The sequence below is a fragment of the Carettochelys insculpta genome, chromosome 7 (genome assembly GCF_033958435.1).
Source record: "Carettochelys insculpta isolate YL-2023 chromosome 7, ASM3395843v1, whole genome shotgun sequence".
In the NCBI taxonomy this organism is placed as follows: Eukaryota; Metazoa; Chordata; order Testudines; family Carettochelyidae; genus Carettochelys; species Carettochelys insculpta.
In genome coordinates this window covers 71,395,801-71,409,265 of record NC_134143.1, presented here as the reverse complement: position 1 = coordinate 71,409,265, position 13,465 = coordinate 71,395,801, and the positions used below count along the sequence as shown (strand labels likewise).

The 13,465-nt window shown below is 47.9% G+C and overlaps 1 protein-coding gene across 1 annotated transcript; it reads right to left on the bottom strand.

The window, feature by feature from the left end:
* Nucleotides 1–1,217: 1,217 nt before the first annotated feature.
* CALHM1 (calcium homeostasis modulator 1) lies at nucleotides 1,218–7,243 on the bottom strand. The gene is made up of 2 exons (XM_074999944.1): nucleotides 6,695–7,243; nucleotides 1,218–1,966 (listed from the first exon to the last, which is right to left on the bottom strand). The coding sequence occupies exons 1-2, from the start codon at nucleotides 7,241–7,243 to the stop codon at nucleotides 1,499–1,501; spliced, it is 1,017 nt and encodes a 338-aa protein (XP_074856045.1). The 3' UTR covers nucleotides 1,218–1,498.
* Between the last annotated feature and the right edge of the window lie 6,222 nt (nucleotides 7,244–13,465).

Sequence of the window (13,465 nt, the reverse complement as noted above, 5' to 3'; positions counted from 1 at the left end):
GGGGAACACTGCAGCACAGTCAGAGCAGCCCAGGTCCCCAGTGCACCACGGACGGGGGCGCCCCTGTGCAGCTGGTGCAGCCCATGTTCCCAGCACCCCAGGTGTGCTTCCAGCAGGGGCGCTCCAGCCTGGCTGGAGCAGCCCCTGTCCGCTGCAGGGGGGCTGCTCTAGCCTGACTGGGTTGGAGCAGTTTCCCCAGCAGCCCCATCCATCACGTCAGGCCACTGCAGACAGAGGTTGCTCTGGCTTCACTGGAGTGCCTTCCACCTGTGGTGGTACCACAGGGCTGGAGCAACCCCCTGGTCACAGTTGGCAGGGTGCTGCTCCAGCCCATACTGGTTAACCAGAACCCATAAGCCTCATCTGGTTAGGATGAGGCTTCCTAGTTAATCGGTTAAACATTAACATCTGGAATTTTAACATAGGTGTTCTTGAGCTGCTTGCTTTTTCTTTGGCACTGTTTGGCATCCTGGTCCCGGTCCCTCATGGACATTTGCCTAACAATGGCCCCAGGAAAGTCTTTGTCCTGGTGGCTGCAGGAGCTCCCTGCACATACATGCCGCTCCAGAGGGAGATCAGACCGAGGGTTTCGGCATGGCACCAAGCAGCTGCTCAAGACGTGTTGTTGGGCTTCTGGAGTAGTGTTGCAGCTATTGTGATCAGTTGGAATCCAGGAGCAAATGGACAATAGCTGGTGTGCATCAATTCCTAAATAGGAGATGGGCTGACTGGTCAACCCAACCCCAAACGTAGCAGGGCACACAGGCAAGCAGACAGGTCAGTAATGGTGGCTTGCAAAGCAGCATGGGATAGCTGTTGGAGGGCTGCCAAAGTAGTGCACTGCAGCATCAGACTGGACTAACTGGCTTCGCCGCAAATTGCTTCACATTGAAAGAGGACTGTGGAGTCCTGCGATAGCTGTGGAGTTGGTGCACTACAGTGAATTGCACTGGGAGCATGCAAGCATTTTCAAACAGGATTAACGCCCCCGACCCAATTTAAACTCCCTGTATGGACGAGCCCTCCGTAGGTGACTTTTGCTAGAAGAAATCGTTGTTGACCTAGACTTTAACTTGAAATGACTGGCTGCAGAGTAAATACCAGGGGTGAGCATTCTCTATTGCTCAGCCCAGAGGCAATGCCTCTATTCATTGTAGTGTACCAGGTGGGGACGGAGAGGGTAATGGCACAGCCAGTGATTCTTCCTGCAATCTTGATTGTCACTTCAGCCAATTGGAAGGGGGCATCTGGTGCTCATTGTCCCTTCTCCCATCTCAGCTCAACAGCCCATATCTTGTCTGCTCCTCCAAATGGCGTCTTTTTGTTTTTACTCAGCTGCATGGGGTATGGACAGGTAGGTGTGGAAGATGGGCTCTGAACTGGCTTCTCAGGAGTGGCTGTAATGATCACAGTGTTCCTGAAGTACCCCTTGGAAGGAGAGCCCTAGGCGCTGGCCGTCTCTAAGGCCAAGCCTGGTCTTTGCTTTTGTAGCCCATCCTCATACTTTACTATAGTAGGTGACAATCTCCTTCCTGGGTAGACTAGTGTGACTGTGATGCTGACTTTCCCCCTGCCAGTTGTTCCCATTCTGTAACACCTCCTGATGGAGGCGTAGGGGCGGCTTGCATTTGTGCCAGCTCTTTAGGAGTTTGTTCATAGTCCCCTGGTCCGTGATGCCCAAGAGCTTTTCTTTCTCTTCCCCTTCTTCCAAGGGGACCTTCTCAGGGGAATGAGTGTGTCCGAGGCCCATGTCCTTATTCATGGTCTCAAAGAACTGCTGGATGCAGACCTTGGCGAAGGTCTTGGCATGCTTCGTGCAGGTCTCGTCAAACAGCTTGCGCTCAATGTCTATGTAGTGGGACCAGTACTTGCTCTTCAGGAAAGCAGCTTGAGTGAAGCATGGCCGGAGGGCCCTGACAAGGAACGCCAGCATGGTCATCAGCAGCACAAAGGACCAGCCCAGAGCCTGTGGGACAAAGGGTGGGAAACTAAACTAGTCACAACAAGGGAGACCAAGGGTAGGACCCAACCAGAACCTCCCAAGTCCTTGACCTAGCAGGGTTGTTCAGATGCCACCAAGTCAGACCCCTCTCTATTGAAGACTCTGGTATGTTTTACACATACTGCAAAGTCCTTGACTCACAGGAGTTGCTTTATTTGCCCACAGGGAAACCAGGACTGTGAGTGGGACATGTTTGAGGGAAGTAAAGGCTGGTGTGGCCTTTGTGGTCTTAATTATGGGGGAAATGGTTGTTTGAAAGGTTCACCAGTGCTAGAGTTCTGCCAACACTCTCCAGATAATTGCTTCTACTCTTTTCCCCAATAATCTTCGAAATGGAAATGTGCAGTATTTCGTTAATGGAGGTTTCTGCAGGGAGAGAAGGTGTCCCCTGGGACTGAATGCGTGTGTCTGTCTGCTTCTGTTTAGGGTACCTGTAATAGGAAGGGGAAGGAAACAGAGGAGTCAAAATGTGACCTGTCGTCCATCCCCATGCCTGGTTCCTGCCCTAGGGCTGGTGTGGAAAGTATCAGTGAAAATGCAGTGACTAATAGAAGGACAGAGGTGACACAGCTACACTGCCTAGGCATCTCACCGGGACTGAGGGCAGCCAGGGAGCTCTCATTTCCTGCTTGTGCTACAGAGGGTTAAATGCTTCAGTTCTCAGGCCTGGGGCAGAGGAAAGCCGTGTAAGAAACTTCAGGCCCTTGGTCTGCTCTCACACCAAAGCACAGAGGGTTTCAAGTCCTATGATTTTTTTTCTCTTGTGCAGAGTGGTGGCATTTTCCAGACTCTACCAAGCCATGAATACATCTGAGGTGTGATGGTCTTGTGATACAGATGCTAGACCAGGGCTTGGCCCCTCAGTTCCTTGAGTAAGGGTCAATTCTTGGCCCTGCCACAGAATCCCCTTGTGCCAGCTCCTTAATAGCTCTGTGCCTCAGTTTGCCTCCTCCTGACAATGTGGTTCATGCCTCATGTAGGGTGCTGCTGTTTGCCTGAGTTAATCCATGCTTGGGTGCTTTGGTGATGGAGGCCCAGCACCAAAGACACAGGAGTAAAAAGGCCATAGTCTTTAAGATTAAGCCCCTCCTATGCTTCCACAAGAGTATTTTTTTTTTTTTTTTTGGATTCAGTGCCCTGGCTTTGGGCTGCACTGCCACACTGTGGCAGATTCAACGAGGCACGGGGATCCAGAGTGTTGGCATGACACGTGAACAATTTCAAGGGGAGCGTGCAGCTGTCATGTGGTTTCCCATGGCGTGTGCACTGCAGACCTAAGACTGCCAGACTGCAAGTCTCGTGACACTCACTGCCATGACTACTGATTGTACCACAAGCAAAAGCAAGCTGGAATTACTCAGGACATTCTATTGGCCCTTGAATAGCTATAGAGCCAGTCGGAGTGCAAGGATAAATTGGCACCATGCTCACATTCTAATAAATCCTTTAAGTACCAGAAAATATCCTCTTATGAAATGTATCACCATTCAACATGTATCCTGACACTACGCATAGGAACCAAACCACTGCAGAGCAGATAGGCACTGGCATACTGCTGCAATATAGTATAGACAAATTGGAGGATTGGGCCAAAAGAAATTTGATGAGGTTCAACAAGGAGAAGTGCAGGGTCCTGTATTTGGGCTGGAAGAATCCCAAGCACTGTTACAGCCTGGGGGCTGACTGGCTAAGTAGCAGTGCAGCAGAAAAGGACCTGGGGATCACAGTGGATGAGAGGCTGGATATGAGTCAACAGCGTGCCCTTGTAGCAAAGAAGGCTAATAACATATTGGGGTGCATGAGGAGAAGCATTTCTAGCAGATCTAGAGAAGTTATTATTCCCCTCTACTTGGCTCTGGTCAGGCCTCATCTGAAGTATTGCGTCCAGTTCTAGGCCCCCCAGTACAGAAAGTATGTGGATACATTGGAGAGGGTTCAGCGGAGGGCAACGAAAATGATTAAGGGTCTGGAGCACATGACCTATGCAGAGAGGCTGAGAGATTTGGGCTTATGTAGTATGCAGAAGAGAAGACTGAGGGATGATTTGATAGCAGCCGTCAACTTTCTGAAAGGGGGCTCTAAAGAGGATGGCGACAGACTATTCTCAGTAGTGACAAATGACAGAACAAGGAGCAATGGTCTGAAGTTGCAGAGGGTGAGGTGTAGGTTGGATATTAGGAAAAACTCTTTCACCAGGTGGGTGGTGAAGGACTGGAATGCGTTACCAAGAGAAGGTGGTGGAATCTCTATCCCTAAAGGTTTTTAAATCCCAGCTTGACATAATCATGGCTGGGATGATTTAGTTGGGGTTGATCCTCCTTTAGGCAGGGGGCTGGACTAGATGACCTCCTGAGGTCCCTTCCAGCCCTTGAATTCTATGATTTCTATGATATGTGTACCACTGCCTCCTCCTGGATGAACTCAGAAACGCAAATGGGTGTCATAGGGTCTGCACTGCTAGTAGTTAATGGAGATTCTCCTTTTGCCCTAGACTAAGCAGCCTGTTATTTTGGTAGCAGGAGTTCTACCCAGACTGTGTGGCACATCAATGTAGCAAGAACAGTTAAGTTGGAAGTTGCCATATATGTATTACAGCATTACCTGCAAAAAGGTCGTCTGCCAGGTCTGGGTCTTACAGCAGAAGAATAGGAAGTTTGAAGCTTTAAGACACTGTCCATAAAATGAAATGGAGCAGCCAGAATGTAACTTAAACCCCAGGGACAAGGCAAATCAACTTGTTTAGACTACAGGCCAATGAGAAGCTCAAGGGAATTTGCATCCTTTCTAAACCACAAGGAACAAATAAGCTGAGAACAGCAGCAGGAAAGGGATTGGCTGATGTGGCTGATTTAGCTCTGGGTCACTTGGCAAATGGTGACGTTTACATTGCAAATGAGGAGACCATGTGTGCAACATCCACATGCCTGGGTTTATCTTAGAACTATTGCCATGCATACATGTCCATGCCTTCACTTCTCCAGCTGCATTGGGTTGCTTCTGCTTTGCATGGGAATTACCATCAATTGCATCAACCCAAATGGTGCATCTAGTCCAATGCCCTGTCGTTGATAATTGCTGTATATGTCTTTAACACAGCTGCTCAGATGCTGCCATTTAGTGGAGTGTCCTCCTGTATGAGGATCTACAGTGTAACTGCAGGTGCTTTCCCCGGTCAGACAACTGTGTCTTTTCACTAAGCTGTTAGACTCAGTAACATCCAACCTCAATGAGCAAGAGCAGACAGGCTCACTACGGTCTCATTCATACATTCCTGTGATGGCCAAAGAGGGGTGCAGTCTCTGACCCATAATAGGCCCAGGCTGTCTTGTACACTGCCAACCTGCAGGATCTCAAGTGTCAGCACCTGGAAGGGCAAGCTGGTGTGCACCAGTTTTTTCCCAGGCAGGGGCTTATGTACACAAGTGGTCTCTTTTGTTGTGGCGAGTGTTTTTCAAGCTGTCTGGAGACCTGGGCTTGGTTCTTGTCTCTGCCACTGATTTTGCTTTGTAGTCTTGGCCAAGTCACTTCCCCTCTCTATACTTCAGTCTCTGTATTTAAAAGGGGGATAATGGTACTTACCTGCTGTGGGATGGGGTGGGGCTGAGACTCTGATGGGTAAAGTGCTCTGAGCTCTTCAGGCGGGAGATGCAATAGCTGTGCTAGGAATGATCAGTCACTTAATATCAAGGTTCTTTTATAAAGAGCTGAAACATTTGATACCTGTTTGTATTCAGACTCAAGACATAAGTACTATAGACAGTTACAAATGGTCAGGTAAGCCATGCCAATAAGCAAGCTATGGCTTGTTTGATTCTAGCAATCTAATGATTAGTCCTTTAGTAAAATAGCTACTAATCATTTATTAAATGGACCCCTGGGCAAAGTGTGACCGTATTATTGTAATTCCAGTACCCAAGTAGGTATCTCAAAAGTTTGCACATGGGTGGACCTGACACCAGAACCCAGCCCTTGGGTTCTTTCACTCCTTAATCCAGCTTGTGTGGGAGAAATGTCACCACCAGAAATTGCTGTATTTCCTTGGTTCACAGTTCACAAAGCAATGCTTGTTCTCCTGGCTTTCTGCTTTCTGACAGCCATGCCATGTGGTCCTGAACTGCTCTGGTGTAAGCAGATGTGCAGGGATAGTGCCCATTAGCAAGCATTGGCAGTTGGCCAAATTCAGCTCTGGGTAGGCAGGTGTAACTCTCGTTGACTTTAGCGGACTTGCCCCAAGTATGCTATGGGTTGAATTTAGCCCTGGATTTGTAGGGATCACTTGCCTGCCACAGAGATGCAGCCACATCTAGAGTGGAGCACGGCCAGCTATTTATGGCACCCAGCAATACTACCCAAGAATGTAGGACATGCAGTGATTGGGAAAGATGAATCCACCTGAAACTTCACAGGGGATTTAATAAGACATGATAACACTAGGCCAGAACACTGACGCTCACAACCCGAGTCTTCCAAAAACCTGACTGGGGATAGTTAACGAACATGGTGGTCCAGGGCCTCAGATTTACATGGCATCCAAAGGGCAGCACCACCTGGAGCCAGGCTTGGACACAGACACTGGACGCCAAGGAACGAACACCCCTGCTGAAGTACCAACCCTACTTCTCACAGCAGGCCTGGGTTTCTACCCATCCAGGTAGTGACCAAGCCCAAATAACATAGCCCCCTGGCTCTTACCTGTGAGATGCAACGTAGGTATCTCGCTGCCACCTCCCTGGCCACCAGCTCCTGCCCATTGTAGATCTCTTTGCAGGGGATGCGGGCCAGTATTTTCCGCATCTCCTTTTCTGATAGACCCGTGAAGCTCCTGTTCCCCAGCTTCTCCACGGGCACCGAGGTGCTGAATGCGCACATGAAGCACTTCCCATCCAGCAGTGTCACGGAGATCCAGACAGCTGGCGCGATCAGGGCCCGCTGGGCCATGGAGCAGAACATGTAGCGCAGGACAGCCGGGTCCTTCTGCCTCATGCCCGTGGGCCTCTTCCACTCCTCTGCCAGCATGGACACGTTGTTGTTCATCACAAAGCCCAGGAGGAACAAGACGAGGGGGGGCGCAAGCAGGATGCCCAGGCCGTACGCCAGGTTGTAACTCGGCAGGCAGGGGCAGTTGAAATCGAAGGCGGAGTACATCTGGGCACTAGCCAGGGCCATGATCCCACAGATGCCATTCATGAAAGATTCCTGATTGGACTGGAGGAACTGGAAAATCATTCGGAACTTATCCATTTTCCCGGACAGAGTTTACCTCTTTCCTTTACTGAGCCCAGACCAAGGTCTTCTCCCTCTTTGCTTTATTCTTTCTCCTTGGGACTCTTTGCTTCCTTCCTCCACGACCCACAGCACGACTGCAAGGACCTTTCATTGAATTATTCAGTTACCCAGAAAAATGCCTTCCCTTTTCCCTCCCCAGTATTTAAAGCAAACAACTCGCCATTTTCTTCAGCTTATTAAAGAAACATTGTTTGCAAACATCCCTACTTTATTCTCCACTCTTCTAAGAGTGTACTGTCCATGACATGCGGTTAATTCTTGGCTTGATAAATCCGTCTTCTCTATTGTTCTCATTGTCTTCATTTCTCCAGTTCTTCAGTCATTGAGCCCTTTTATTTGCAGGGGCAGCTGCTGTTCTATCTATGTAATCCAGACAGCAGTCTGCGTTCTGGGCAGGAAAGGGAGTTGGCTGAGCTCTGAGAACATGTCTGCAAATGCTACAAGTAGCTGAATGCTCCTCCCACAGACAACTGGTAACAGGGTGAAAACACACGATCCACCTCTGTGGGATTGGCTCCCACAAGGAGGAGAAGGTACTGGTGCAAAAATCAGGATGACTGGGACTCCTGGTCTGTGTGTGTCTCTCTCTACGTCTTCATCACCAGCTGCCCCATCTTTCACTTCTTTGGGAACTCACAATGATGCCTCCCCCTGTTGTACTCTGGGTGGAATTGGAAGGTTAAGGAAATTGTAGAACCAGGAGGGGTAAAGTTGCCGGTAGTCTAACATGCCAAACTTCTGTGCAGTGTTGGGCTGTTGTCCTCTGCTTCCCTCCCCTCCACAGAACAACACACACCCTTTCAGCCAGTCTTACAATGGGCCACTTGTAGTATTTCAGACTCTTACAGGGCCGAGCACTTTACAAACACTAGCCCACACTAAACCATGGGTGGATGAGGGTTTGTACAGTACATAGTGTTATCCCCAGGGATTAGGGATGGAGTCTCTGACTTACAGACAAGATCGGGGATCAACAACCAAACTAGTGAGAAGAGCCATTTTTTCAAATTCAGTTACAAAATCTATACTTCAAGACCTGCAATGCACGTGAATACAGGACGGTCCTTAATAAATAAAGTCAAAATGTACTTTTTGTAACCCCTATTTTAAGAACAGGGCTACAATCTGAACCTCTTCCTGCCCTGGGTCAGCTCTGGAGCTGGATTCAGAGTTAACAGGTCAGAGCTGGAGAGTGGGATTCGAACCCCTTGGAGCCCTCGGGCTGATCAGAGTGGGCTTCTGGAACTCACACCTTGGGTCTAGGTCTACTCAAACCTGGGTCACCCAGCAGCAGATGATAATTATGCATGGAGGGAGCAATTCATCACTTGTTCAGAGGTCCAGCATTAGGCACCAACCTCTATGCATCCTACTTCTCAGCCTCTGCCAGTGTCAGCTAGGGAGGTTTTGTTCTTGGAAGGGAAGGTGCTTGGAAAAGCGGTCTCCATTCCTCACTCCAGTAAAGATAGTGAGGTGCACAGATACTATAGTAAGGGGGGCCATATAAATGCATAAATAGCTATAGAGAGAAGAAGTGGTTTGCCTGATATCTTGGAGCAGGGCCATTCCCAATTCGGGAACACAACCCAGCAGTCATGATAATTACCACTTAGCCTCCAAGCAACTGGTGATAACACTATGTACTATAGTCTCAAAGGAGGAGCTGTGTTAGTCTGTAGCTTCACAAAAGAATCAAGCAGACCTGTAGCACCTTAAAGACTAACAATTTTATTTATTAGGTCATGAGCTTTCATGGGTTTCAAGATTGTCAGTCTTTAAGGTGCTACAGGACTGCTTATTTTATTTGCTTATAATGTACTAGACTGTGGAGATACTCACTGGATGCTGAGAGTAATGCACTTTGATATTAGCCAGGAAATACTAATTCTGTTTCTGGCTCCTGCTCAGTAGTTAATAAATCAAACGGAAATGGAGATTTGGCTGCATGAATAAAGGTGAGGCAGTTGCCTGTGATAAAGAAACTTTGCAAAGCAAATTCCAGTGCCAGTAAAGAGCTTGCTGGCTCCTCTGCTCACCTGGAGTGGGACTTTTCTGTGACATGAAGGGTAGTTCACATCAAAGCCTGAATGAACAAGTAACAAAAAACCTCCCGATATTTGCAGAGGATGGTTTGATCACTCCAGGAAAGCTCAGGCTTACATTAAAAGTGGGTGGAGGGCCTCATTACTGGGCACCTGTGACACTTTGAAGTCAATGTCTGCTGGGCAGATTTCAAAATAAAGCCTTCTCTGAGCCAGTGTCTTGATCTTTCTTGTGGCTTTATTAGCCCAGGGCTTTTGTTCAGAGATCCTGCCGGATGACAGTTAACTCAAAGCGCTTCAGCATTTAAGACAAAGTTGGTAACAAACTTTCAGGGCCTGGTTTGCTAATGGGTTTGGAGGAACAACTTCCTATAGGTGGGTGAACAGTACATAGTGAAGAATTTACTCAGCTCCTGCTGAGCATTTGCATCCCAAACATTAGTTTGTTTTTAAACAGTTTGTCTCTTATTTAGTCACAGGCTGTAAATAATGTTTTGTGCAGCTGCATTTTCAGCCTACATGTGGCTCATGAATTATTTCCCCTCACTTATTTTGTGTAGCTGTTGGGTCTAATTCACATTATGCACGGCGGGAACAATTCATACTTGTGCAGAGAACCAGCGTAAGTCCCAAATGAAGCACAGCTTGCAGTCTGGGGGGCTTTAGGCTTCAGTGGGATGTAGTTCAGGCTGAGCACTCATATTCACCTGCATTGGGGTGAATCTCACCTATTGTGGTTGATCCTTGCACTCTCATGATGTTATTTTTTTGCTCTTTGAGTGGACGATTTCCTAACCCAAAGTGAATTTTCCAGCTGGCTACACAAATAGTCACACCAGCATCCATGACACTTTCCGCGAACAAAAACCATGCTCATTGGAATGTCCATGGAGAACAAATAGAAGAAGACGCCGACACCAGCAACGCAGCAAATTCATTGTTTGACTTGGCAGGAAGGAGAGACAGAAACTAAGGGAGCAGTGAAGCTATTATTATTGGAGCAAAAGTGGGCAAGGTCTGAGGTGGAGTGAGACTCATACGTGACTTTGAAGATGAGGATCAGATATTTTAACTTGGTCTTCTGCCAAGGAAGATCCGTTGAGCACCTGCTAAGGTCATTGTTATTACACAAGCTTCCAGACTAAGGCACTGCGAAGAATATCTCTCAAAGTGTCCTGGCCATTGAAGAGACAATAGTGTATCTAGAAAGAGTGGACATGAAAACCTTCAGGTGGTTCCAATATGAACAGAAGCCCCAGGGTCAGAAACTGGAGGAAATTCCATTGGTAACAACACTGAATGTTTTTGTTTTAACTATTTCAGAATGTGACATTTGTACTGGACAACTTTTGTTTTGAAATTCAGCTCAATTTATTTTTAAAAAGAGTAAAAGACCCTTGAAAATTAAACAAAATGAAACACTGGATTTTTTTTCAGGTTGACCCAAAAGGATTAATTTTTGTCCAGATTTTTCTGGTTGGTCGCTGAACTGAAAAATCAACAAGTCATTCAGCCCCTGATATAAACCACCATCATTTCCATCCTTTTGCATTCAGAACTTTCTGACATTCTATAATAGTTTAAAACACAGGAACATGAAAATCAGCATGCAAATTAACCTGAGAGAGTGAGGCAGGTTACTGGTCTGAGCCCACTTAGGGAAATAAAACATTTGACTACAGAGCTGTGAATATGACAAGTCTCTGATTTCTTACTCTGTGTTTCTATTAAAAGGAAACTAAAACTCCCCCTCTTCCCGCACTCCAACATGGGAGAAACTTGGTCTGTTCAATATACCCGCATGGGTTGAAATGAATTGTATACATCAGTTATTTACAAGTGGGGCCCAGAGGGGGAGTGGATTGGTAGGGGCAGCCCTGTTTATAAATAATTGTATTGTTTAAAAAAAACACGTTCCAAGAATATTGGGCCTTTAATATTGGACGAGAGAACAGACATCTTGAAGTGTTGAAATGTTATTGGAATCAAAATGTCAGGGACTGGGGAAATCTTTGTTCTTCCATGCTAACGGCAATCTGTCTTTCCTTATGGGGTGGGTCAGGCAATCTTGCATTGCTCCTTTACTGAATTACTCTTCCCAACACACCTGTGAGTTAGGTGATTACTGCTTCCCTTCCATCCATTTTACAATGGGGAGAACTACAGGGCTGGCTGCCTTTACTGCAGTGTCCTGAATGGCAGAGAAGAGGAAGAGCTTGGCTGATGCAGTGATGACCAGAAAAGGGATTCTTCAATAGCACTGCTGGATAAACCCTATGGTTCTCCCTTGCTTTCAGACTGACTGGCAGCTAATGCTGTCTTGTGTTATCACTCAAGATCTCCTGGCCTGGACTGTACAGTGGTGGAAGGGACTTCTGACTCCACTCCACTTCCAAATGTGGATCTTAATAGTGAGGCTTCTGTGGTGTTTTTGTGCTAGCTCTGGAGTTGGAGTGTCTGGGTCAGTGAATGGCTGGTAATTCACATGGTTTTGTTACTAAAAAGGCCATTTTGGGGGTGGAAAGGAGGAGGGGGAGGGGAATTTCTTGACGCCATGTGCTCTGATAGTCCATGTTGTTGTATAATGCCGGTGTTCAGAAGCTGTAACAGCCTTTTCCAAGGTGGAGCATGAGGAACTTCCCTGAGACTAGTCACCTCTGCCCTTTCCACGGGGAATTCTGCCTCTGAAGACCATGTATTCTAGTCTGTGACATGGAGCCGTTTCTTGCTTTTCTCCTCCCATCCAGAGACGGGTAAGTCAGTGGGTATTTAATTTCTTTGTCTCTTTCTTGCTCTCCTCTGAGGGCAGGCAGGACTTGGATGGAGTTTGCTACTGGAAGATGAGGTCCAAAGTAGGTCTTTTATTTTGTCCTGAAGATATTTGGTATCGTTGTCCTGTTCAGCTCTTGTGTCACCCCAGGTCTGATCATCTGAAGAGAGTCTGGCTGGTTAGTGGTAGGACATACCTCATGTACCACTGTCTGACCAGAGTGAATTTTACGCCATAATGTGGCAGGCTGTATTTTGATCATACTCACTGCAGGCATGAGTTTGCTACTCGTCTATCCATCTCCCCTGCCAGCTGGGTAGGAAACTGCGAAATGCACCTTCCCTTCCTTGTAGTACAGAGCTGAGCAACCTTCCCTCTAATTTTTTCCATCCATGGGCAGCATAAATTTTGTTATGTGCGCTGAGATGTGCAGATGTACACCACTGATACAAACACAGGCTGCCTGCTGTGGGCACTCTGCTAATCAGCTGGGTGGCATTTGAGTCTCTTCTGGGCAGCTGCCCAAGCACTCAGCTTACAGGGAACACTGCTTTGAGTGACCGCAGGCCCCAAACTGAACCTGGAGTCCCTTTTGCTGTGGGGCCTGCCCTGAAGGTAGGGAGATGGTTCCCTCTCCACCCTCATTTTCACGCCCCCACAGGGGAAACTTCCAAAGTTGGAACCTGGGGGTAAAAGAAGGGAGCTCTTGACTGCCTCTAGGCCTGGGTGAGGGGTGGGGGGAATAAGAGGATACAAGGGGCTGCCATGGTGCAACAGGTTAGGGGACGGGGTGCTCCCAAGGGGAACAGACTAGGGAGATGGCAGCCTTTGTCCTCTTCAGAGCTCCCGGCCTCTTGTGGCAAGCTGAAGAACCCCTGCTATTGCCTCTCCAGGCCTGCGAGGAAGTGAGGGAGAAGTGGGAAAGGCAGCCCCAGAGGCGTCCCCACCATCCCCCGGTGCGTGAGAGTGGGGTAAAGACCCAGCAGAAAATAGAAGTAGTGCAAGTAGAAGCTACCCCAGCAGAACTGGGCTCTTCAGAGCGGCACGTGGGAAGAGAAGAGCGTCCTAGAGGCAGAACTAATTCAGGAGCTGGAGAGAGGGCTCACTGAGGGACAGCAGTAACCAACACCTAGCAGGAGGCAGAATTCTTTGGCTCGTGTATGTTTTAAGGTTCGCGTATATGCTCCCCACCCCTGGGAGGGAGACAAAGCCCCCACGCCTTCAGCCAGTGCTTGGAGTGCTTAGCTGTGTTGATGTAAATGTTAAATTCTAATGTTCTAATTAGTCACAAGCTTTTGTCAGATTCTGATTTCCCCCGACCAGCCTCTTTGCCCTGCGTCCCTGTTGGACTGGCAGGTCACTCTC

Bases quoted from the DNA above. Each gene is read 5' to 3' on its own strand.
- CALHM1 (XM_074999944.1), bottom strand. From the start codon at position 7,243: ATGGATAAGTTCCGAATGATTTTCCAGTTCCTCCAGTCCAATCAGGAA. The intron at 1,967-6,694 runs GTAAGAGCCAGG...TTTGTCCCACAG, and splicing joins ACCTACGTTGCATCTCACAG to GCTCTGGGCTGGTCCTTTGT.